At 42.9% G+C, this 24,420-nt stretch overlaps 2 protein-coding genes across 6 annotated transcripts; one reads left to right on the top strand and one right to left on the bottom strand.

Moving 5' to 3' along the window:
* The first annotated feature begins 1,987 nt into the window (after window positions 1-1,987).
* On the top strand, window positions 1,988-7,316 carry LOC134032473 (uncharacterized). Of its 5 annotated transcripts, XM_062476448.1 has the most exons (4): window positions 1,988-2,306; window positions 2,891-5,007; window positions 5,356-5,393; window positions 5,460-7,316. In XM_062476448.1, exons 2-4 carry the CDS (start codon window positions 2,966-2,968, stop codon window positions 5,924-5,926), a joined length of 2,547 nt encoding a protein of 848 aa, XP_062332432.1. In that variant the 5' UTR covers window positions 1,988-2,306; window positions 2,891-2,965; the 3' UTR covers window positions 5,927-7,316. The 5 variants fall into 5 exon arrangements, with proteins under 5 accessions (XP_062332432.1, XP_062332429.1, XP_062332431.1 ...); XM_062476445.1 differs by having other exon boundaries at window positions 2,941-5,007; window positions 5,356-7,316; XM_062476447.1 differs by having other exon boundaries at window positions 2,896-5,007; window positions 5,356-7,316.
* cdhr2 (cadherin related family member 2) lies at window positions 6,986-21,007 on the bottom strand. The gene is made up of 31 exons (XM_062476443.1): window positions 20,954-21,007; window positions 20,225-20,299; window positions 19,901-19,966; window positions 19,657-19,800; window positions 19,510-19,559; window positions 19,323-19,412; window positions 17,165-17,254; window positions 16,963-17,082; window positions 16,636-16,779; window positions 16,296-16,371; window positions 16,096-16,214; window positions 15,796-16,005; window positions 15,522-15,677; window positions 13,898-14,062; window positions 13,682-13,743; window positions 13,336-13,591; window positions 12,692-12,931; window positions 12,389-12,458; window positions 11,664-12,257; window positions 11,440-11,511; window positions 11,125-11,174; window positions 10,891-11,042; window positions 10,640-10,736; window positions 10,142-10,230; window positions 9,808-9,876; window positions 9,491-9,626; window positions 9,128-9,249; window positions 8,911-9,027; window positions 8,688-8,771; window positions 8,096-8,147; window positions 6,986-7,965 (listed from the first exon to the last, which is right to left on the bottom strand). Exons 2-31 carry the CDS (start codon window positions 20,280-20,282, stop codon window positions 7,819-7,821), a joined length of 3,897 nt encoding a protein of 1,298 aa, XP_062332427.1. The 5' UTR covers window positions 20,283-20,299; window positions 20,954-21,007; the 3' UTR covers window positions 6,986-7,818.
* Window positions 21,008-24,420: the final 3,413 nt, after the last annotated feature.

Genomic DNA, 24,420 nt, shown 5'->3' with positions numbered 1-24,420 from the left:
AGTTCGGACAGAAACTGGGGACCAAATAGCTTCCAGAGAGGACACACATGGACACACGTGTACACACATAGATACACATAGATGCACACACGCAAGCACATATTTGTGCACTCTATGCCAATTATTGTGCACAGAAGTGCACACACACACACACCTAAAAAGTATGTCTGGTTTTAGATGTGAGTCTGGCGACGTTGATGGAGGAAAGACGTGTGTGAGGATGGGAAAGAAATCATCCCTGTGACTGTGACACAGAGGACCCATTCCATTACTGACATCTCTGACTCGACACCCGTTTTCCCACTTGCCTCATTATCAAGTGTTAAATCTGAAACTGCAATTCCAAATTGCAATATCTAATTGATCCACAATAAACATAGATATTCTCTTGTTCGAGGTGTTCCTTTTTAAACGTTACACACAGAGCGTGACGGAAAGAGCTCTCAAACTGGGCCAATGTCATACCTCCGTTTTTGACAGACAAAAAAAGAAAACCAGCGCTGACAGACATGATACAGTCCATTTAGCACGACACATTCAAATTGTCTGTGTTGGATGAGAAACTGTGATTGAATCTAAAGAGAAAGAATATGAAGGTACAAATGACAGTCAATGAAGATGGGCAACAAATAAATCAGTTAGCGTGAGACAAATAATTAGCATTCCTGCTGAGGGCAGTTTATCAGTGAAGCACCATCACCATAACCATCCCTGCAATGATACAGACTGGAGTGTTCAGCACGGCTCCAGATCTCTGTTCTATCACAACAGTTTACCTTGGCCCTCGCCAGCTCACCTCCCTACATCACACTAGCGGTTGCTAGGAAACAGAACTCAGAGACGACCAGGGATTGGTGGAGGCCTTGGAAATGATGGTGAGAACTCTATCGGCAGAACGCAATGTTCTGGCCAAGCCAACACTCGCTCGGAGCTGCTGAAGAAGACGTCAGAAACGGGGAAAATAAAGGATCAAAAGCTTCCTAGACAATTTCACAACAACATGTGTAGAAATATGATAGCTATGTGCAACCCATTTCACAAAATCCACTTGACACACCAATGACACAAAACTGTGCACTGTTGTTTGGGGTTTTGTAGAGAAGCTTGTGTGCGTGGGTGATGACATAGGCTACAGAATATTCATCCCTCCAAGGCTCTCCCCCACCAGATTCCCCATGAGCATGGTGTTTAGTGTGTTTTCACACACACACACACACATATTCAAACACACACATGCATGCACGCAAACTAATGCACACACAAACTCACACACACACTTTTACACACACACACACGCACACGCACCACAGTGGTATTCATGCATGTCCACACATACTGTATGAATGCCGATTTCACACGCACATTCCTTTTTAAAAAACGGTGACATTATCCCATCCCTTCTTGAAAGCATTGGGCCCAATGTTCGAGCACTTTGTGAACCATTTCCATCACCAAGTATACACAAGCAAACACGCACACATGAATGCACGCACATTTATACACATGCACACACATATGTACACACACATGAATGCACACACACACACACACACACACACTGTGTCTTCGTATCGTTTGGTCTCCCAAGACGAAAGCCCCATCTCTCTCTATATGTTTTTGCAATGATATGTTTCTATCCCCTTAGTCCATGCCTCTACAGATACATACAGAGTGTGAATGCAGCCGTTCACCAGTGTGGCCAACACTGCCGGAAGTGTTGGCTTTATTGATCAGACACATCCAAGTCACCAGCCCAGGTTTCCCCTGTATGCTGGGGTATTTATATAATCTATAGATTGTCCCTACAGGGTTAACTTGTTTCTTTTAATCGTGTAGCACAATCATACTCCAAAACTATAGTGTTGCTATGAGAACTTGACATTAATTACTATCATTTGCTGTTGATGAGAGCGGGAGGCAGAGAGACTTTTTCATCACCATTACCTTTCACTGCCAGAAACCCACAGCGGTTTCCAAGGAAACTGGAATCCTGAATCTTTTCAATACTCCCAGGCACAGCATCAACCCAAGGATTGCCTTTTACACAAAGATTGTTCCAGAAACTAAACCTGTAGCTACAATCAACAGCCATCAACAGGAGAGAGAGAGGCACAGAGAGAAGAGAGAGAGAGAGAGAGAGAGAGAGAGAGGGAGAGAGGGAGAGAGAGAGAAGAGACAGTGAGACAGACAGAGAAAAATAGAGGGACAAAGATACGTGTTGATTTACAGATAGATGTCTAACGGACGTTAATCTCAAGGCTCTCACTGTAACATGGACGGACTTCATATTTGGTTTGAGTGTTGAGGTATGTATCATTTCAGCGTTTAATTGTGTGGCGTCCAAAAAATAGATCCAATGTTGTCTTTGTCCAGTGCATGTGTACCAAAAATCATGTTTCGGCTGCATTACTTTTGAGGCTGTAATGATACAGTTTAATTAGACTGTTCCAGGTTATGTACATGTTACATTTAGCTCACACCTAAAACACATGGAATCTAATGATGTGATATTTTACAGTACGTGCTAGACGATAATGCCAGTCGCAGGGTGTTATTTTGGATGTGTACCTACTCAACTGACAGAAGGCTTCTGCTACTTTCTAAACAACACTGGAGCCTTGATATCAGCTTAAACTGTTCTGAAATATGAAGCATTATGCAAATAGAAATGTGTGTGATGGCAGGTAATCATTGTGCTCGTTCACACTGAACACAGCAGCTCAACACAGGGTGCCTTCAGACTAGTCGTGACGTGACACACACGTAGGCATCGAGAAAGACGCTGAGATGTAGATTTGGCAAAACAATGACGCTTTTTCTCCCTCGCTCTCATTCGATGTCGTCACATGTCACCATTCGGATCGTGTTGACATCGTGTCTGTTGTCATAGTGAAGTGGTCCAAACCAAGTGCCCGCGTGTCGTGTTGTGTTTGTGTGCAGGTGAGCGTGGGTTGAGTCAGCGGGGATGGGAAGCCTCAAAGACGAGACGAGGAGTCCAGCTGAAGCCCTCCTTGAACCTGAGCCGGGAGAGGACCCCAGCTCTCCCAGCGCTTCCTGTGCTCCCCGTGGAGATTTCTGGAGCGCTTGCGACATCACCATCACCCCTGCTCCTGAGGAAGTCCCAGACCTGGACTGTGGCTGCGTGGAGGACGTCACTCAGACCAGCAGTGGCCCAGCAGCAGAGCAGCCTGAGGCGGGACCTCCAGACTCGGCGGTGGAGCTGCCAACCCCAGCAGACACCACGGAGGCAGGGGAACCAGGCAGCCCCCGGGCATCTCTGGAACAGCTCCCCGAGACCGACGCCTCACACACGGACAGAGACAGTCAGAAGGAGACCTTCCATTGCACCACGAAGAAACAGAGGAGCCAGGAGAGAGACACCGAGGCAGAGAGAGAGAAGGTGGTGGGGGGGTCGTCAGGAGAGCACCAGGTCCCTGGATCTCCAGCCAGACTGCAGCACATCCAGACCCAGGTCAGTCTGGAGGTGGTCCAGTGTCACTCTGTGGCCACCAGCCCCATGACCCCCCCTGAGGGGGCCGGCGCCTTCCACTTCCTGTACTCCTCCACCAAGCTGGGGGCCGTTGACGTGGAGACCGGGGGCGTTGAGATGCATGCGGGTCGAAAGGTGGAGTACCGCTCTGTCGCCACGGCTCCCATGACCCCCAGGACGCCCACCATCCTCGCCTTCCCAGAAGCCAGCGAGAGAGAGCGAGTGCAGACGGAGGAGAGGAGAGTGGAGGAGGGGGCGGAGGGGAAGGCAGAAGGGGAGAAGATCAAGCGTGTGTCTGAATGGGAGACGAGCCACATGGAGATGTATCCTCACCTGCACTTAGCTCCTGCCGCCAAATGCACCACTCCGAAAAAGGTGACCAAACAGACTGCCTCGAATTCCGACCCGCCGTCAGATACCTCGGTGAACTGCCCCCAAACCGAGGCGGTGGATTCCAACGGATGTTGCGACTTCAGTGTTGAAGACCCTGCGGAGGAGGAGCAACATCAACACCTGCAGAGGATGGGAACCATGGATCAAGATATCACCATCCTGGTGACCCACCATGACAGCCCTGAGGACCAGGAGGAGGCGAAGGAGGAAGAGGGAGGGGCAGGACAGCAGACTGTCTCTGCCGAACCTGACCTGTGGAGGGTAGATGAACATGGGGAGCTGAACGCTGAAGACAGTCCCACGGAGGTTAACAGTGCAGTGGTTGGCATAGTAACGACAGAGCAGGCAGCTACAGGAACCGGGGAAGCAATGATAATCAATGAGACAAGGAAAACCCCACCAACAGACGAGAACAACACTCTCCAGAAAGAGAAGGCCTTCCCTAACTCAAGTGGAAACATCCAAACAGACAAAGAGCATGTGGTGCTGCAGTCCCCAAATCAAAATGAATCTTCAGAGCAAGCAGAAGGCAAAGGGATTAAGAAGACAGCATGTTCCAGTGAGGGCACAGGGCCAGGTGCTAGACTGCAGAGGCTTGACCAGGTCCCTGGATCTCCAGCCAGACTGCAGCACATCCAGACCCAGGTCAGTCTGGAGGTGGTCCAGTGTCATTCTGTGGCCACCAGCCCCATGACCCCCCCTGAGGGGGCCGGCGCCTTCCACTTCCTGTACTCCTCCACCAATCTGGGGGCTGTTGACATGGAGACCGGGGGCGTTGAGATGCATGCGGGTCGAAAGGTGGAGTACCGCTCTGTCGCCACGGCTCCCATGACCCCCAGGACGCCCACCACCCTCGCCTTCCCAGAAATCAGCGAGAGAGAGCGAGTGCAGACGGAGGAGAGGAGAGTGGAGGAGGGGGCAGAGGGGAAGGCAGAAGGGGAAAGAAATAAGGGGGAAATGGAAGTAAAAGAGTGGGGGTCAGAGGAGGAGAAAAAAGAAAAGGCAGATGAGGGATCTGAAAAGGAGGCACAGAAGGAAGGAAAAGAAAGAATCAATTTCCAAACAAAAGAGAAAACTGACGGCAAAGAGGACGTAACTGGAGTGAAAGAGAAGGTGAATGAGACGTCAAAGGATAAAAAGGGAGAGAAAGAGGGAGAGAAAGAGGGAGAGCCAGCAGAGAACAAGACAGTGAAGAAAGAGGAAGAGAAAGAGGGAGAGAAAGAGGGAGAGAAAGAGAGAGAGAAAGAGGGAGAGAAAGAGAGAGAGAAAAAGGAAGAGAAAGAGGGAGAGAAAGAGAGAGAGAAAGAGAGAGAGAAAGAGGGAGAGAAAGAGAGAGAGAAAGAGAGAGAGAAAGAGGGAGAGGGAGAGAAAGAGGGAGAGAAAGAGAGAGAGAAAGAGAAAGAGGGAGAGAAAGAGAAAGAGGGAGAGAAAGTGGGAGAGAAAGAGAGAGAGAAAGAGGGAGAGAAAGAGAGAGAGAAAGAGAAAGAGGGAGAGAAAGAGGGAGAGAAAGTGGGAGAGAAAGTGGGCGAGAAAGAGGGAGAGAAAGAGAGAGAGAAAGAGAAAGAGGGAGAGAAAGAGGGAGAGAAAGTGGGAGAGAAAGTGGGCGAGAAAGAGGGAGAGCCAGGAGGAGAGCAGGAGAAATCAGAGAAGCCAGCAGAGCAGAAGTCCGAGGAGAACTCGGAGGAGCTGGTGCAGGAGGTGTGCTGGGACGAGAAGGGGATGACCTGGGAGGTGTACGGAGCCGTGGTGGAGGTGGCCGTGTTGGGCTCGGCCATCCAGAAGCACCTGGAGAAGCAGGTGAAGAAACACAAGAAGCAGCCGTCCTCCGCCCTGCCTCCCCCTCCCCCTCTCAGCCCCTCCGCCACTCCCCTCCCCGCCACGCCACCTCCCGCCGGAGGCCCCGGCCAGGGGGAAGAGGGGAAAAGCAGGGCAGGGAGGAGGGGGGGGGCGAAGAGGGGCCGCCAGAGGCGCAACCCTTTCCGCCTGCTGTTGCAGAACATGCAGCAGCCTCACTGCTGCTCCAGAGCCCACGCCGCCGAGTGACTCTGAGGAGAGAGGAGAGCACAGGCTAGCAGCATCGTCACACACCCTCCTCCTCAGACACAGTTCCTGGGATCAGGTCATTACAACTGACTGCAGGTGTAGCACGCTATCTCAAGAGAAGGTTTACAGCTCAGGCTAGCTGACTCTAAAGATGTCTGACCAAAGGTAGGAGAAGAATCAATCCGTTTTTAATAGTGTACAGTCCACGTGACGGGGAGGAGGTTTGAGAGCGTCAAAGAGCACCATGCCATGGTCATTCATTGCAATCGACTTATAACTCTTTGTTTGATCGACTTCAAATCAGGAACTCAGAAAGACAGTTACAGACAGGGACAGAAAGGTGACTTCATTTGATTGTGTTTATCTGTGTTTCTTCTAAACGTTTTCACTTACTTTGAGCTACAGAAATGAACTTTCTCATTTCAGATGCTTCTCATTGCGCTCTGAAAGTTTGCATGCAGCTGCATGTCCATCGATCATGTCTTTCCTGTTGAAAGGTAGACAAAGAAGTACTTGGTGTGGGTTCAGTCTTTAGTCCTCACAGATCTAGTATTGAAGAGATTAAGGGGTGTTTGTGTGTGCGTTCCTGGAGAATGACAATCTGTCACTGAACAGACCTGGCAACCTTTTCACAATCTCAGTCAGATCAGGTCATGTTTTGGAGAGGGTTTGATGATGCACAGTGTAAACATGAGAGGCACCTTCTAGCCACAAAACAGTGCATTTTAGATGTCCTGTTTCAAATCATTTTGGTACAGTGTGTGGCTATCGTGTTTCATACTAAAATGTGAGTGTGTTATTGTGATACAGATACATTTTATAAGGTGTTTATTGGCAATCGAACAATCATGGTAATGTTCTTGAGAAATAACAATCACAACAAAGTTACACAATCATTATGTTTTTTATTTTATTTATTATTATTGTGGTCACTTGTGGCTGATTGGCTAATTGTGAAGTGAAATAATTCTTAATACCTGTATGTGTACATCATTTCTGTTTAAGTTGTGTCGATCTTTCTGTGGTGTTTCATGTGTTAATAATTTGGAAATGCACATGTAGAGAAAACCTGTTTATTCAATTGCACTTGCCCTACATATATTCAAATATGTATATATAGATATCTAGGCCAATTTTATACCGAATTAAACACAGGAAAGTGGTTTGCAAGGTCGTTTAGAACTGTCTCAGGCCCCAAGAACAGGAATATCTTAGAAATAAGCACTCTTTTGCTGAACGTTTGGCCAGTCTGTATTTTTTTTTTTTACACAATGGAAATACATTTAATGTTATGTTTATTTCATTCTTGTATTCCAATTGCTTTTGAGAGCAAAAAGTAATTTATCACAAAATTCTAATACAGAGACTAAATTAAACATTTGTATCATTACAAGATGGTGCCAGATGTTTGCATTGTTTTCAATGCAAAAAAAAGACAAAAAGAAGAAGACAATTATAAAAACAGACACTGGAAATCAAAATGTATTCAAAAACTGTATCAGACATTTGTAAAACAATAAAGAAACTCACATGTGCAGCTTAACTTTTCATTTTGTTTGCTTTCCGCAAAATACTTTAAACCTTTCAATTGCTTCTTACTGCATCAACAGTTTGACTGTTATTGTTAAGAGAAATTATGACTTCAAAAAGACAGCTTGGCAAATCAATTAATCTAATAATGTTGTACAATAAGTTAGTGATGCAAGATTGCTGTAAAATAATCAGAGCAAATGCTAAATAAATGACAAAATCATTTTCATAGAACCTGAAGTGAATTCATAAAAAAGACAGACTAAGATGTAATAGTATTGTAAAGCCGTCTTTTTGAGAGAGTTCATTGTGGAGTGGCTTATCCCTGCCAGTGTTCACAGTCTGTTGACTGCGTAACTGTGTTACAGGTCGGTAGTGCTGAAGGCTGGGTTGGTGAAGGTGAGGAGAGGACTGTCGGCGTCTCTCCTCTTTCCTCGCTCGGCCAATGCTGCCCCTAGAGGTTCAATATCATCCTGCACATAGTTGTCCTCATCCTCCTCCTTTATAATCTGGGCACACACACACACACAAACACGGTCAGTCTCACACAGATGGACATTTCATATCCACACAGCTGCTAAGGATTGTGGGTATCATGGACAGGGGGTGTACACAAAGAGATGTGTGATGAGGCTGTACCGTCATAGGCATCGGGTCCTGCTCACAATAGCTCATGTCCAACGAATTGAGACTTTCATGAGGAAAAAAAGGAGGGGAAAAAAGGCTCAATTAGAAAAACAGGAAGGCTTTACACGTTACAGTAATGTTGTGGTTTGTTTTCAATTCTATCATAAATCATAAGAATCGCATACAAGATCATTACAAGTAGATACATTCGTTGAAATTGTATTGCTCCCTTAAGAAGAAGAAAACGGTTTTGCTCATGGTCACAGAAGGGACAACTGTGTGGAACAAAATGGAGGTTGGGTGAAAAGTCACTTAGTGTCTGCCAGTTCTCCATCTCACCACAGAAGCCATGCTGTTGGGTCTTACTGTGACAGAATGTTAAACTGGAATGTGTCCCGTTCAGCGACCTCCATAACCATGGTGTGGATCTGCCAGTTTTAATCACTGCATGCAGGCTGTAAATATGTAAGCAGTTCTCTCCCTGTGTGTGTGTGTGAGTGTATGTTTGTAAATATGAATGTGTTTATGTGTTTTTGTTAATGTGTACGTATGTATGTATGTATGTATGTATGTCTGTGTGTGTGTGTGCTTGTGCAGTTTGTACCTGACTCTGTCAGAACTGGTCCCCTCCTCGTCGAAGCCCAGGTCGGTGGTAGAATCTAGGTTGAGGTTGAGCACGGGGTTGGCTCTGGTGACAAACACACACAGTCAGGTCCACACACTGAGGTTGTGATAATGATCCTCATCACCGTAGAATACAGTAGGATACTGATACAGAGGATTCTAGAAGGTTCTTAACCCTAAACTGCTAGAATCTCTGTCCTCACCCCTCCATGGTGTACTTGTTGGTTCCAGGGACCACAGGCCCAGTCTTCTGGTTCTCATTGGCAGACAAGGCAGCAGCAGATTTCATGGCCTTCGCTGCCTTCAGCTTGGTCTGGTAGCTAGGACAGAGCCCTCAGTAAGTTAGAAAAGCAGTCACATGTAGGTCAGAAGTGGCTGACTGTCTGACTGACTGATGGTCTGACTGACTGTCTGACTGACCTCCTTCGCATGCACACCAGGGATGTTGTCAAAACAACCAGGACAATGATAAGGCCCGCCACCAGGCCCAGTAGGCCAAAGAGAAACGGGTCGAACTTCTTGGCGTCCTGGACTCCTGTCCCCTGAGATGTGGCAGGAAGGACACAGGCTGAGACAGGAAGTGGCATCACACACACACTGTCACACCAGAAGGGTCAGACAGGTTCTTCTTAAGGCAGACCCGGCAGTGTTCAGTGTTCTGGACTCATTTAAACATCAAGCGATTCAAATCTATGAGTTTATCCATCAACAAGGATGGACTATGAGTAAAGGATCGGCTGAATGTCTAATGAAATGAGAAGTGCTATGAATCTATGAGCTTACTATGTGTTTGAGACCATACTGACTGAGGATGACTGCGTGCTCAGGGACAGACAGCATGTTTTCCACAGTGGTAGACTTAAGGGCGGTCCCGTTGGGATACACAAAATACACCTCCATGATAGTGTCCCCTGCAGCCCTGGAGAAAGATATAGCATACTGTCAGGAGACATACATACACACACACACACACTCTTTAATGAGGAAATCTTAAAATTCAGCAAGCTGAAGAAGATGTACAACGAAATGATTTTTTTTTTTTTATATTATTTAGCTTCATTGTAAAAAAGGTGCAATTTTCCTGAACCTCGAACACAGACCTTGAAGAGGTTATCTCTTCCTTAATGGTGAACACCTGAACAGCTGCTTTTGTGGCAGCTGTGAGAGCGCTGAAACAACAAAATTACAAATATAAATTGGGGTCTTCATCCACAGTTGAAGTCAGTCAGCAGCATTGCAAAAGCTTTTACAAAGACAGTCATGATAATACCAGAACAAAGTGCATCAATTTGAGTTGTATCCTTTTACAGATACATAGTACAGTATTCGGATAGTTCACAACCACTCTAAGGTTGAGTTAGCATGCTTAGTGTTTAAATTGTACTCTACTGTAAGGTAATGTGACAGTCTAAAGAGGAAAACTTGTATTCTCACATCTTAATCGGGTTGATGTTTTCATTGACATAAGCCAACGAAGTACTGAATCGAAGTTCGATCTTCAAAGATATATCAATTGTGAAAATCTGGAAAAAGAAGCAGCTTATCAGGGAGAGAGCAAATATACATGTGTGTGTGTGAGAGAGAGAAGAGTGTGTGTGTGTGTGTGTGTGTGTGTGTGTGTGTGTGGGTGTGTGTGTGTGTGTGTGTGTGTGTGTGTGTGTGAGAGAGAGAGAGAGAGAGAGAGAGAGAGAGAGAGAGAGAGAGAGAGAGAGAGAGAGAGAGAGAGAGAGAGAGAGAGAGAGAGAGAGAGAGAGAGAGAGAGAGACACAGACAGAGAGAGAGAGAGAGAGAGAGAGAGAGAGAGAGAGAGAGAGAGAGAGAGAGAGAGAGAGAGAGAGAGGGAGAGTGACAAGTAGGCAGATATGAAGGAAAAGACAAAATAGGAAGAGAATAAGGAGACACATAACATAGCTGTGTCTCAGGGGAGCTCACCTCTAAAACGGTGTCAGTGGACAGTTTCCCACTGTCAGTAGCTGACACAGTTACCAAGTACTTCCCCCTAAGCTCAATGTCAAGCGCCTGGAGAGACCTGTGTGGTTCAAATGGTTGTCATTCACTCGCATGTTGCTTTGCTGTATCTTTGCAGTGTCTTTCCTGACTTTCATAAGACTTACTCAGTTGGCGTTTATCCGTTAAACATGTGTTCATGATATGGTATTGTATTTGTATTGTTGGACACTTACTGAATAATTCCAACAAAGATGTCCCCTTCCTGTGTTGTGCGGGCTCCAAAAAGGTTGATCATGGGGGTTATGTGATTGTTCAAGTCCAGGAATTTCACATCTGTTACCTCGAAGGTCATTTGTTTATTGATTCCAGAATCCCGATCACTTGCCTGTTTTGGGAAAGAGAAACTTCAATTCATATCTAGTCCGCAAGACAGATATGCAATGAATGTGTTTCAAACATATACTCACAGTAACCTCTGCGACCGTGGTGCCTTTGTTAGCGCTCTCTGACACTATAACTGTAGGGCCAAAAGGTTTGGTTAACACACTGTGAAACCCAACATACCAAATGCAATTGTTTAATGTGTTTAAAAAAGTTAAAATAAAAACTGAATAATTATACAGTAAAACAGATAAACAGTTATAATTGATAAATCAGTCATTGTAAAACAGTAAATACATCATACGTCTGATAAATTGCAAAATTACAAATGGAATTTCCACCTAAATCCATAAATGGTGGATTACCATGGTAATCCAAAACGGTGTTGTAAGATGACTTACCTAAAACACTGTCTGATTCTATAAACTCTGGGGCATTGTCATTGATGTCTAAAATATTGACCACCATGTTTCCTGAAATACAAGAACAGTGTATGTGTATACATGCATGTAAAGAACTTCATACATTTGTTGTAAACAGTACATATAAATAGAAAAATGGCGAACGGATATATATCAATGAACACCTCCTTTTTTTTTACTCTATGAACAAATCTCGGGCTGACCAGTAGTGATGCTGCTGTTGTCTCCTTGCTCTGTGTAAACATCCACCACCTGGGCTTCTATCAACACCTCCTGACAGCTCTCGTAGTCAATCACAAAGTCCTCGCTGAGCATGATCTCCCCCGAGGGCTCCAGGGTGAACCAGTCCTCCTTGCAGGGGCCCAGAACGCCCAGGCAGCGACACTGGGTGGACACCAGCTGGTACACCAGAGAGTGGTTGGTGTCCGGGTCCATCGCATTGAACCTCCCCAAAGCCTCGGTGTAGGTGGTGTTCTCTTTGACGCTGAGGGGCACGGAGGGTTTGAACACGGGCCTCTCGTCGTTGACGTCATCCACGATCACCTCCACCATCACAGTGGCTGTAAGCAGGCCCAGGTCTTCCGCCCTCACCCGCAATGAGTAGGACTTGTGGATGCTTTCGTAGTCCAGCTGGACGTCCGGATCGACGAAAATGCTGCCTTTGTAGACTCCGTCTGCCTGCGCTTCTGTCTTGATGATGAAGCTGCCGAAGCTGCCGTCGAGGATGCTGAAGGAGATCCGGTTGTTTTCCCTGGTTTGGTCGTGATCCTCAGCCAGGACAGAGCCAACAAACACACCTGTTCATGGAAAGAAACCAATTCAGCAGGCAAAGTTCTGGCCTGCTCCCAGAGCATGGGGCTGGTTTCGGATGTTCATTTGGTAAAGACACATGTAAATGTTGGGTTCCAACAAACGAATCAGTCTGTACCTTTCATTCCTTCATCGACTGTGAATTCATATGAAGTTTCATTAAACATTGGAGAGTTGTCATTTATGTCCTGAAATCCCAAGCAAAAGAGTGTACACCTCTTGAAGTTTCAATATAGACATTTTACTATCGTTATTTCACAAGAGAAACCATACGAACTAAACCTTTTTCGCATCTTCTTAACATGATCACCATTGACATCACAATATTAGAATATACGGTAATTCAATAGATGATTTAACAGAGCAGTGTTAGGTCGTGGTTATGTATCATACTGTGTGTGTGGTCCTTCGGTGGACTCACCTCCACATTGATGAGAACTCTGACCCGGGTTGACAGTGCTGGCACACCCAGGTCAGTAGCTGTCACATTCAGCTCAATCTTCCCATTCAGGTCTGGATCAATAGATTCCCGATCCAGCAATCCGTTGTTCTTCAGTACGCCGGTGTTGGGATCGATGGTGAAGTTACCACTGTACTCACTGTTTACAATACCAAACTGGATCTGGCTGTTGGGCAAGTCTGCATCATCTGCATCAGTAGCCTGACATGGTTTAAAAACAGAGCCATGCATGAACATCCAGAAAATTCATTCTGAAGCTCTGTCACCTCAAAATAACAAACCACTGCAGTTATCTAATCTTGAACTCAAAGCTTATTGCTGAATAAACTACAAAAATGCCAAATTTGCTCACTCAAGGCAATGTAGAAATGGAAACTACTTTCTCAGATAGATATGCATTACATAGAATCCTTAAGAGGATTTACGGGAGAATTGAAAACCCTTACGGAATTTCTTGGAACTTAGAACTACAACATGTAAAGGGTTTCAACAGTTATTTTACCTGAGGTTTCTTTCACACAGACAAACCGCATAAGGAACCTGTAATTCAAAGGACTAAAGTACTGTTTCGATGGCAGGCTAGGTACAGTAGAACATATGCTTACAAATATGGAAATCTCCAGCTCCCCATCTTTGCCTGGTCCCTCTTTCACAAATTCGTTATAGAAATCTCTGTTGATGATTGGTGGCTGGTCATTGATGTCTGTAAGTGTAATCTCCAGAACTGTGGTCCCTGTGTTGTTGGCCTGGTCTCTTGCTTGCAACGTTGCAGAGTACAGTGAGTTTACCTCACGGTCAATCAGATCACTGTTTACCACAAATATTCTCCCTGTTTTTGGTTCCACGTTGAAACGTTTCAATCTGAAAATATTAAATGGGGAAACAAACCTTTAAGAATGATTAGTACTACTCTGTGTACAAAATGTAAAAATGTTTGCATCGGTTACATACATGCTATCTGGAAGAAGTCTGTAGAGAATATTGTCAACATCCATAGTGTCCGGATCCTCTGCCTGTGCAAAAAAAAAATCAAACTTTATCAACACGTTTTGAAAATGGTTGTAATCAGCGGACATGTGGCCAATGGTGGATATGACCACATAGCAATCGACACATGAAATTGAATTTTTACTTTATAAATCACTGATGTTGTGATTTTGGACTCACTGTTATGATGGCCACGGTGGTTCCATTGGAGCTGTGTTCAGGCAGATTCAGGTTGTAGGTGTCCTGCATAAATGAGGGGTTGTTGTCGTTGATGTCTTGGATCTGTATGGTGACGGTTGCCGTGGAGCAGCAGTCAGTGGGGTTTCCAGAGTCTGTGGCAATCACCTGCAGAGATGAAAACATGCTGGGGGTTTAAGATTGGACACAATAATCCTATTAACACATGAATGTGTTACAGTGTGTCAGCTTCACAGTCTTGCCAGTAACATATACTGTACATTGCCTGTCATTCTGTCAAGTTACAACACAGACATTACTTTTGGACCTACAGTACATCTCCACTGTGGTGTAGGAATCCCCTAGTGTGAAGCGTGCAACATTTTCCTCTTAACCTCCGTAATTACCTCAGGTAGAATGGATCTCAAGTGCTTTGCTCATCTTATCCTGGTAATACCTATCGCAGTTAAGCGGGGATAATTCTGGCATTGGGCAACATCAAACCACTTCATTTGTTTTGACCACCTGTTGTATACAGTGGCGGTTCTACATTGAATTACACCCAGGGCGAGACGCCCTTCGCCCCCCGCGCCCCCCCCCCCCCCCCCCCCCCTATTGAAATCAAAAGGCTGTTGTGGTAAGACCGATTATGTTCTATACAGCTAAAACAGCCTGGGGTCAAATTGACACCAAACATAATAGGAGGGTTACATAAACATGCCCTTACACGCTAAATGTCTGTTATTACATGCTATATTAATATAACTTTTAGGGAGGAACACTTTTAGTTATGACGTTAAACTATACTTTGTCACGAAATATAGTTGTAGCAAATAGCAAATGTACGTCTTTGAAACTACCTACAGATTTGAAAATTCCGTTGGCTAATTACAGGGCCTAACCTAAATAATGAAAATAAATAATAACTGAACTTGTAACAGTTTTGTTGCAAAGCACACTATTATGGTGAAATGTTATCTCGTGTTTGTTGAGTTAAAACCGAAATATTGTTGTTGCATAGCAAGCATCATAGCAAAAAGGCTAACAAACGTAAAAGTTAGCCTATACCCATTTTTTTTAATTCGCCATTTCACACAATTAAAAAAAAAATGTGCAGGAACTTTAGGCCTATATTTATAATATTATGAATTGTCCGTTCCATTTGGGAGACCCAGTCAGGTGAGCTGTCTGTCCCTCTCCCTTTTTTTCACACAGCTTCTGTGCACGGCACCTTCTCAGCAAGCAGGGGTGCCTGCAGCTGCCTGAAGGGGGCGCCAATTTGCCAATTCCCCACACAGTGAAATGATAGAAAAGAGAAAACCGCTTCGCGGCGCAGAGATTTTTATTTATTTATTTTATGCTCGTGCGCCCCCCACGTGACATGAAAAAATCCGCCCGTGCCTAAAACCACCCCTGGTTGTATAGCAGAGTCAGTCTCATATCTCTACGCCCATTTGGATGAAGTTATTTTGATTTCAGTTCCAACCGACTTGGAACAAATATTTTTAAACACAGAAAACACCATTGGAGGCATGTCTGAATGGTGGTTATTTAATTGAGTGAAATAAGGATTGGTCGCGTCATCAAAATAAATACATCCGATGACTCTTTCTTCTCTCTCTTGTACCTGGAGAACCATGGAGGCCGTCTTCTCATAGTCCACCGCCAGGGAGTTCCGAATCACAATCTGAATCTGACCCTCTGAGATTCCGTTTGAAGGAGTCACGGCAAAAGCCTCCTTGTCAGCTCCATCCAGCGATAGCTCGAACCTGCCATTCACCCCCTGTAGAAACACAGTCGGTGTTTTGCATCAAGCGAGAACAGAAGCAAAAATTTCCTTTCAATGAAGGCATGTGCGATGACAGTGACATAGAAGACGTCTTTTCTGTGTTGAGTCTGACCTGATCCGGGTCTTTGACTGTGATAGTGAGGGGTACAGCCCCTGAGGAGTGCTCCGGGAGATCAACAGTGAAAGTGCTGGTCTCAGTGCAGGTGTCCACCTCACAGCTGTAGAACCGGGGCTTGTTGTCATTAATGTCGCTGATGGAGATAGACACTTCAGCAGAGGTGTTGGCCCGGAACCCTTGGATGTTTGGATTAGCCTCAGTGGCCTGGAATGCAAATGTTTAAAATGGTAGATGAAGATTCAATAATATAATCAAGATACAATACTATTATCAAGAATCATTGTTTAACTTCACCTTCACAACAAGGACTACTTGGTAATTGATGTCAAGCAAAGCCTCACGGTCAATGTCTCCTTTGACAGTTATGGTTCCATCAGTCTCTGAGATGTCAAACAAATCTGCTGCATTGGAACCTGTTAAGCAAACACCAGCATTAGCCATCACAGTCTAGTCAACCGAAAGCCTTTCAGAAAACATTGTGAAAAAGATCTCACTTTCAATGCTGTAGCTGATATCATCATTGATGCCTGTGTCCCTATCAATGGCACGCACGCTAATCACAGACGTCCCCTGGGAGAAAATCAAGACAGGGCCTCAGAAACAGGACTTGGAAGGAGATGGAAAACATGTTCTGTACAATCGAAACAAATGCTGTGTTTTCTTAGGATTCAGCAACACTAATGTGTTCAGTTCACAGTCAACTGTTTACCCATAGTCAGAGAAGAAATGAGGAGAGATGGCATTTTGATTTCAAATCGAGGCCCACCCACAAATTCCATCTACAGCTACTCAAAGTCATTCACTGGTGAAGTCAGTGTTGAGGATGAGCCGTACCCCAGGGGAGTGCTCCTGGACCCCTGCTGTGTAAGGAAGGCTCAGAAACTGTGGGTCGAGGTCTGGAACGTCCTCCACAGTGATGAAGGCAAAGGCCATGCTGGACTGGACTACACGATTACCATTCAGAATTCCTCCACCATCCTGTTATGAAATATACAATCATGTAGAGTCCGAAAAATAATGGTCTTTTACAATTCCCAATTATATTACATTTAAAATCATTATAATCTAATAAAATTGTTTCAAACTGTATGACATACTGGGTTAGTTACATTAGTAAAATATGAAAATGTTTGAACTGACATATTTCAGAATCCTACTTACAGAGGCATTTATCTTTAACTGGTAGAAGGTACTTAGACTGTTGTAATTCAATTTTGAAACCAGTTTGACTTCTCCAGTCCTGTTTTCAATCTGAAATGGGATGGATCCACTCGGGACAACCTATTGGACACAGCAAATATTATATGACATTTACATATCAGAGTTCTAAATAAGTTTGACCAGTTGAGCAATAATCACTTACTTCATCAATATTGTATGACACAATGGCAGATGAACCTGAGTCAGCATCAGTGGCATTCACGTCAAACAGCACCGTGCCTACAGCAGTGTCCTAGAAACACACATGGAGATTTCCAGGAGGTTATACTGTCACCTTATCAAGCAAAAACATGCTTTTAATATGAAGTAACATGTACTGGACTTGTAATCACATTGTCAATCATTCCTATCATTTAGAATGTTGCAAATACAATACTAACTAGAGAGGGTACAATTTCTGGGGAAATTGTAGGGTGTGCTTGCTTGCATCGGTTGCACAGGGGTCCGTTTTTGAATGACATTTTTACAACTGATATTTCTGTATATTTTATATAAAAATGCATACTTATTATTTATAAAGATGACATAGATTTAAAAGCATTTTTTTTTTGCTGCTCATTTACAACTGAAAATACGAGTGAAGTGTAGAATGAAATAGATGTCTTCTCATTTCCCCTGCAAGAGGCAGCCTCATCGTTGAAACAAAACGAATAAATTGGGCAGACCGGTGTAAAAATTGACCTAATCTCTATGACTTAAACGTCATTTTAAGTTTTTCCCTTCTCATGATATTTTCAGGCATTTAGCCTACTCATTGCATTCATTCATTAATAAAGAACCCCCTTTGAAGATTATTCTACGACGTTGCCCGGCAGTAGAAGATGGAATCGCGATTCAAACAGTACCATCTGCTAACGGAAAATATGCCCCCCAAAACGTAAATAAGATTGACATTTATTTAGTGGAAAATCGCTCATTCATAAAAAGCTCACTGGTAGCGATCATTGTCAGTAACAACGCAAAATGCGATATAGCCCTGTGTGGAGAAGCTGCCCCGGTAAATTGTACTACTACCGCACAGTACTAGACTACTGCTGTGTTCGTCTTGGTAGCGATTGCGTTGGTTGAATTGGATTTAACGTTCCGTTGTACGGTTTAAACTGAAATTAATTATTTTCATGAACAGATTGACAACGTTTAGGCTGTGGCAATGAAGTTCAGGTTAGTAGTTAGATAGACTTTTGATTTAAGTAAGGGGAGTGCCGAACATGTTCTGTCGCCATTTGACTTCCTACAGCTGTGTAGATGTTTTTGTAGTGTCTCGCGTAGGCTACAGCGTTGCAGTGAACAACACTGGTTTGAAACCACAGGTAATGGTAATTTCACCAACAAATCGTTTACTAATGTCAGAATAAATCCTACAACGAAAATGTATATGTGAGGAATTTTTATTTTAACGATTGAAAACAGATAACGCTACATCATAGACCACTGTAGTATGTGTTGCCCGGGCAACACAGGCTAATGTCATGATGCTAATACTTCAGTGAAATAGTAAACTACTGTTTCCGAAAGTAGATGTACTTCCTTAATAATATCAGCTTATATTGTACATTACACATCACAATTGTGTGTCATATCACAAAGTAAAATTAGTAAATAGTTATCACCCTGGCCTCTTTGCTTGTGGCGTTTCTGCAGCTGCCTTGCAGTAAAGTAGTTAGCTTAGCTATCTCCCAGAAGTTAACGAGCTGCTAAACTAATGTTCTGCTAGAGGTAGTCACGCGAGTTTTCGTGACGTTAGTGACGTAGTGACGTTAGTAACGTCAGTGACTGTGGCTAGCAAATTAGCCACCGTTAGCTTCACTTTTCGCCACAAAAACGTAACCTAAGCCTAAACCATGCAACGGAACGTAAATCCCAATACAAGCAACTCAATCGGTACCAAGACAAAACTTTTGACACCTAGGTTGTCTATGTAGGCCAAATATTGACTGAGTTTTAGGGGGGCAAAAAGAATAATAAAAATAATATATATGTGAGAGAACAAAGGTTGTGCCCTTGCCGAAGGCAAAGCACACCCAATAATATATATGTGAGAGAACAAAGGTTGTGCTCTCGCCGAAGGCTTGAGCACACCCAATAAATATAGTAATATACCAATAGGAAAGAGCCTCACTACAACCGAGTAAGAGGCTGAGAAAGACTGGTGCTTTGCATTTATTTGTACGTGATCCGAGGCTTTTACACAATTTGCTTACATGTTAAGTACATGTTATACTGACAATAAAACAGTACTTAATAGTGTGAGTGGAAAACGATGCACTGTTACCATGGTAAAGATCCATGTATTTACTTACCTCTCTGATTACTGTATTGTATGGTGCATTTTGAAATATGGGCCTGTTGTCATTGGCATCATCTAAAATTATTAAGATCTGCTTTAGTTCCTAAAGGAAACAAGGTAATATAGGACAAGGTTAAAGAAATGTGTATGTGTTCAATGGGTTATATGGAGCTTTCAATGGTTAAAAGAATTGTGTTTACATCTGTGTTTACTCCATCTGAAACAGCAACTTCGATAGGGAAGAACTCTTCTCCATTCTACAGAAGATAACCCACAAAAGAAAATTAATGTTATACTATGACATGCATGGTAAGGTTCAGATAAGAACTAACCCATTCAAGGAAGACCCACTTCTCTGTCCAGGGAGGTCCGAATTGTTACGTTCCCAGAGTTAAAGTCGCAATTGAAGTAGATTGCATTTACTCCTAGAATTCTGTATGTTAAGGGATCGCCATCTGCATCTGTAGCTTCTATTTTAAATGCAAAAGCATCTGTTGAGAGAAACAGAGAAAATGTTTGATGTGGCAGTGCAAACATAAATACCGTACCAACTGATATTTCCAGACAAGTGTCAAGGGCAGAAACACATACTTATAGCCAGGTCTTCCCTTAAAGAGATGGGATTTGTTATTATGTCAGGAAGGACATTGGCTTGAGCTGTTGAGAATGCACAAAAACCGCATAAGAAAGGACTAATCATCATTATTCTGTGAAACAATCCCTTCACTGTAAAAATATTCCTGTGTTCATGAAACGCCATGGGAAAAATCTTATTTTTTAAATAAGTAGAAAAGACTCTTAAATGTACCCAAGGCATCATAAATTGACTGTGTTTCCTATTACATTGTGATCTACTGTCATGAACACACTGAATTTGACTGACATGTTAACAGAATGTGTATTAAGTATACTCACCACATGCGAGAAGGACTGACACACATAGTAGAAACATGCTTCCCTTCATCCGTGCCATCGACGCTGCAAAAATACCTATGTTAACACAGTGTACATCTCACTTTAGCATTACAACATTTCACAAGGGGAATCACAGCTGTGTGAATCCTTTGTCAAGCCTATTACCATACTTAAGTAAAATATGGAATACATTTATGTGGGTAACCCACTGAACAGTGATAACATGATTTGAAAATGTGATGGGCCCACTCACAGACAAACTAGTGTGTTTGATATTCAACTCTTCAACATTGAGATGCTACATGAAAGCTTCTCCCACAAAATGAATGTCAGTCAGTTCAATGTGGTATCAGTAAATCTGGATGACAGAGATCAGCTATAAAGTCTGCTATATGGGAGTTAATATTTGACTACGTTTCCCAGCAACAAATTCAGGCCTTAAATAAATGTTTCCATGTATAAGTCATACCGCTGATATTCTTATTTCTAATCGACAATACAAATAAAATGTTTCAGCATGAGCATCTGGAAGTACAGCCATGAGTATACGTAGACTATTCTGATTAAAGCCTTCCTCAGAAATGGCTTTTATATGGCCTCTGACATGATATAAAAACTATCATGTTTAAATCAAGTAGCTTCCAACCATTCAATCTATTTATGGAATAAATAAATCATTCTATACTTCATAACTCTCAAAACTTTCACCACCCCCACCAAAACACCCACCTCTTAACCCGAGGAGCAATTCACTCAGACATGGTATTCAAAAAGTCACAGTTACTTAAGAGTGAAACACAAATAGTAAAACCTAGATGACAGTTTTGAGACCTACCAGACAGGTGCTTCTCCCAGAATGATAGGACAGTTCAGGAGCCTCGATGAGACCTTTGCCTGTTGCTGCTTGCTCAGGAGATTGTGGTCCTTAGGCTGTAAATGTGAATGATTAACACACACATACACTGACGGTACAGCACGGCACATTTCCTCTCACAGTGTGTGTACATCCACGGCAAAGCTGATTAGTTAACATGAGATCTCTGTTCCTAAATCGGTGTTCATCGCAGACATGGCAATACTTACTAGCAGTTAAAGTCATGTTAACACAAACCTTCTACTAACGTCACTTTCACACTATGGAAAATGAGCATTTACCACTTCTCTGTGCACACAAATCACCCTTGATTTCAAAGGTATCTATGGGTGTACAGGGAGGAGATGAAGGCCTACTCATAACCCTTTATTAAGACACTAGGTGTCTGTTTGCCATGTCATGTCACCCTGGTCCATAGTCCAGGCACATACCAGTGCACCAGGAGGAGTAGGAGTCCTCTTTTGTCTGAAGAGATGTTTCCATTGTCCCTGGGTGGTGTTTACGTCCAGTTTGAGAACATAATGGGTCATGAAAAATCCTACAGACTGAATGGCTACCAACCAGCAGGCCACTATCTCTCTCTCAATTGGTAAAGACCCTCCTACCATACTAATGAGCTTTCCCCCTTAAACCCCCTTCCCCTCTTTCACCTCTCCTCATAATTAACATGAGCCACACAAAGGATTTTCCTGTGCACTGTCCTCTGCTCATTGCCAGAAATTCCCTTTGAAACAAAAGCGATGCTGGACACATTTTTTTGTGGCGAGGGAGGACAACAATGCCTCCAGACCAAATGTACAGTATTGAACAGAGACAATATTAGGTGATGAACCCCTCGGTTTACTTCAGAGAGTAGTCAGTTCAACTATAGAAACAGGTATCCACCTTTGACTAATCTGAGGACTAACACAATTTCTGATTAATTGCAACAAAGTAAATGTATTGTGTGGGTGCACACTAATAAATTCGCTCTATTCCGACAAATGAGATGTCTCCAAATTAAAAATGAAACATTTAAATAGTTGGAGGAGTTTAAATTACCAGAGTTTAATGAGAGAAAATAACTTTGCAGGTCAAGGGAAAACTGTGTTGACCTGAGGGACCAAATTCTAGAGATGATGTTAAGTACCATGCAGTCCACTTGTACTTATAGGTCAATTATTCTATTAAGAAGACTAATGGCTTTGAGAGGAGCTTAGAGCAAATAAGTTTGTTTGTTGACGCTTTGGGAGAGATCATCCTCCTGTAATGTGGCTCGCTCAACAACTACAGGAAATACGTATCAGGTACTGGGTAATACCAAAACATATCACCCCAAAAATGTCAACCACAGGTCAATATGTAAAATTAAAAAAACAAGGCATGCAATGTCAAAATGTTGGGAAAGATTGTGACCTGCTACCCCATTGCTAACAAACCCATTCTGATCTTATAGTGTTTTAGAGGAACTGCCAATACTGTCATGTCTAATCTTATCCTATAAGACTTTGGCTCCTGACACATTCTGACACTCCCCTCAGTGTGAACATGGGTGGTGCCTGGAAATAAAAGAGGATGGGCAGTAAACACTCATTTTCCAGTAAACAGAAACAAAGACTCAAAAAAACAATATATATACCGACTTCATTGACCAAGATGTGATTTCCAGCTGTTTTGTCAAATGTATAAGCCGTGCCATTTGAAGCTTCGTGGTAATATCTATTCCTGAGCCAAAAGACAGGCAACATCACTGTTGTTTTCTTTACTGCTGTCATTTTATGACAGGCAACAGTGACCCGCCATTCTGCAGACCAAAGGTCCACACCATAAGTACATACAAATCATAATTACAGCCTGTGAACCACTCCTGTAGTGACATCATCATTTAATATTTGGTTCACTTTTAAACAGTAATCAAACTACTTTCCCCCAAATACACACACATCATTATTTTGGGGATTCTCAGATTTTCTGTTGGTGTTTGTTTTTTTTATCTGTATACTGTATATACAAAAAGGTCTATACCAAACAGACTTTCAGAACTGTTGTCATCCCTCCACTGTGATATTATCTTCTCATTTAAGTTGTTACTTGGTTGTTTTATGCATGTCTCCAACTACTGTAAAATAGAGATGTCATGGCTTCTGTCAACCACAGGTCAATATGTAAAATTAAAAAAACAAGGCATGCAATGTCAAAATGTTGGGAAAGATTGTGACCTGCTACCCCATTGCTAACAAACCCATTCTGATCTTATAGTGTTTTAGAGGAACTGCCAATACTGTCATGTCTAATCTTATCCTATAAGACTTTGGCTCCTGACACATTCTGACACTCCCCTCAGTGTGAACATGGGTGGTGCCTGGAAATAAAAGAGGATGGGCAGTAAACACTCATTTTCCAGTAAACAGAAACAAAGACTCAAAAAAACAATATATATACCGACTTCATTGACCAAGATGTGATTTCCAGCTGTTTTGTCAAATGTATAAGCCGTGCCATTTGAAGCTTCGTGGTAATATCTATTCCTGAGCCAAAAGACAGGCAACATCACTGTTGTTTTCTTTACTGCTGTCATTTTATGACAGGCAACAGTGACCCGCCATTCTGCAGACCAAAGGTCCACACCATAAGTACATACAAATCATAATTACAGCCTGTGAACCACTCCTGTAGTGACATCATCATTTAATATTTGGTTCACTTTTAAACAGTAATCAAACTACTTTCCCCCAAATACACACACATCATTATTTTGGGGATTCTCAGATTTTCTGTTGGTGTTTGTTTTTTTTATCTGTATACTGTATATACAAAAAGGTCTATACCAAACAGACTTTCAGAACTGTTGTCATCCCTCCACTGTGATATTATCTTCTCATTTAAGTTGTTACTTGGTTGTTTTATGCATGTCTCCAACTACTGTAAAATAGAGATGTCATGGCTTCTGTTGCCAACACCAGCCTATCTCAGATATATGATGGGAGGGGACAGGTGTAAATGATGGAAACTGAGGAATCATTTTTATTATACTATTTATCGTAGGCCTATACAAGCAGCTCATTTCAGGTTAAGTGGAGGTGACATTTCAAATGGTATACTTTTAACATCTGATATAAAGGCAGATCACCTTTTTTTTCAAAGAAAAGTTTAAAACATTCCCGCTAGAGGGAAGCAAAGCCACCTTTGATTCGTTTTTTAAATTATTATTCTTAATCCAAATAACCAACAACTGATTCATTTTTTCCATGTGCTGTATTTTGTTGCATTTCTTTTAATTATATGAAATGTCTGTGACGAAACTGGATTGAATTGTAAAAATAGGACAAAATATAATAATAGA

This window comes from Osmerus eperlanus, chromosome 13 (genome assembly GCF_963692335.1).
Source record: "Osmerus eperlanus chromosome 13, fOsmEpe2.1, whole genome shotgun sequence".
Classification (NCBI taxonomy): Eukaryota; Metazoa; Chordata; class Actinopteri; order Osmeriformes; family Osmeridae; genus Osmerus; species Osmerus eperlanus.
Note: the sequence above shows the minus strand (reverse complement) of the source record. Positions and strands in the feature narration are given on the sequence as shown.

Coding starts and splice junctions, on each gene's coding strand:
- LOC134032473 (XM_062476445.1), top strand. CDS start 2,966: ATGGGAAGCCTCAAAGACGAGACGAGGAGTCCAGCTGAAGCCCTCCTT. Junction 5,008..5,355: donor AAAGAGAAGGTGAATGAGAC/GTCAAAGGATAA, acceptor AGAGAAAGAGAG/AGAGAAAGAGAAAGAGGGAG.
- cdhr2 (XM_062476443.1), bottom strand. CDS start 20,282: ATGGCACGGATGAAGGGAAGCATGTTTCTACTATGTGTGTCAGTCCTT. Junction 16,006..16,095: donor AAGTAGTCCTTGTTGTGAAG/GTGAAGTTAAAC, acceptor TTTGCATTCCAG/GCCACTGAGGCTAATCCAAA. Junction 13,744..13,897: donor CCACCGTGGCCATCATAACA/GTGAGTCCAAAA, acceptor TTTTTTGCACAG/GCAGAGGATCCGGACACTAT.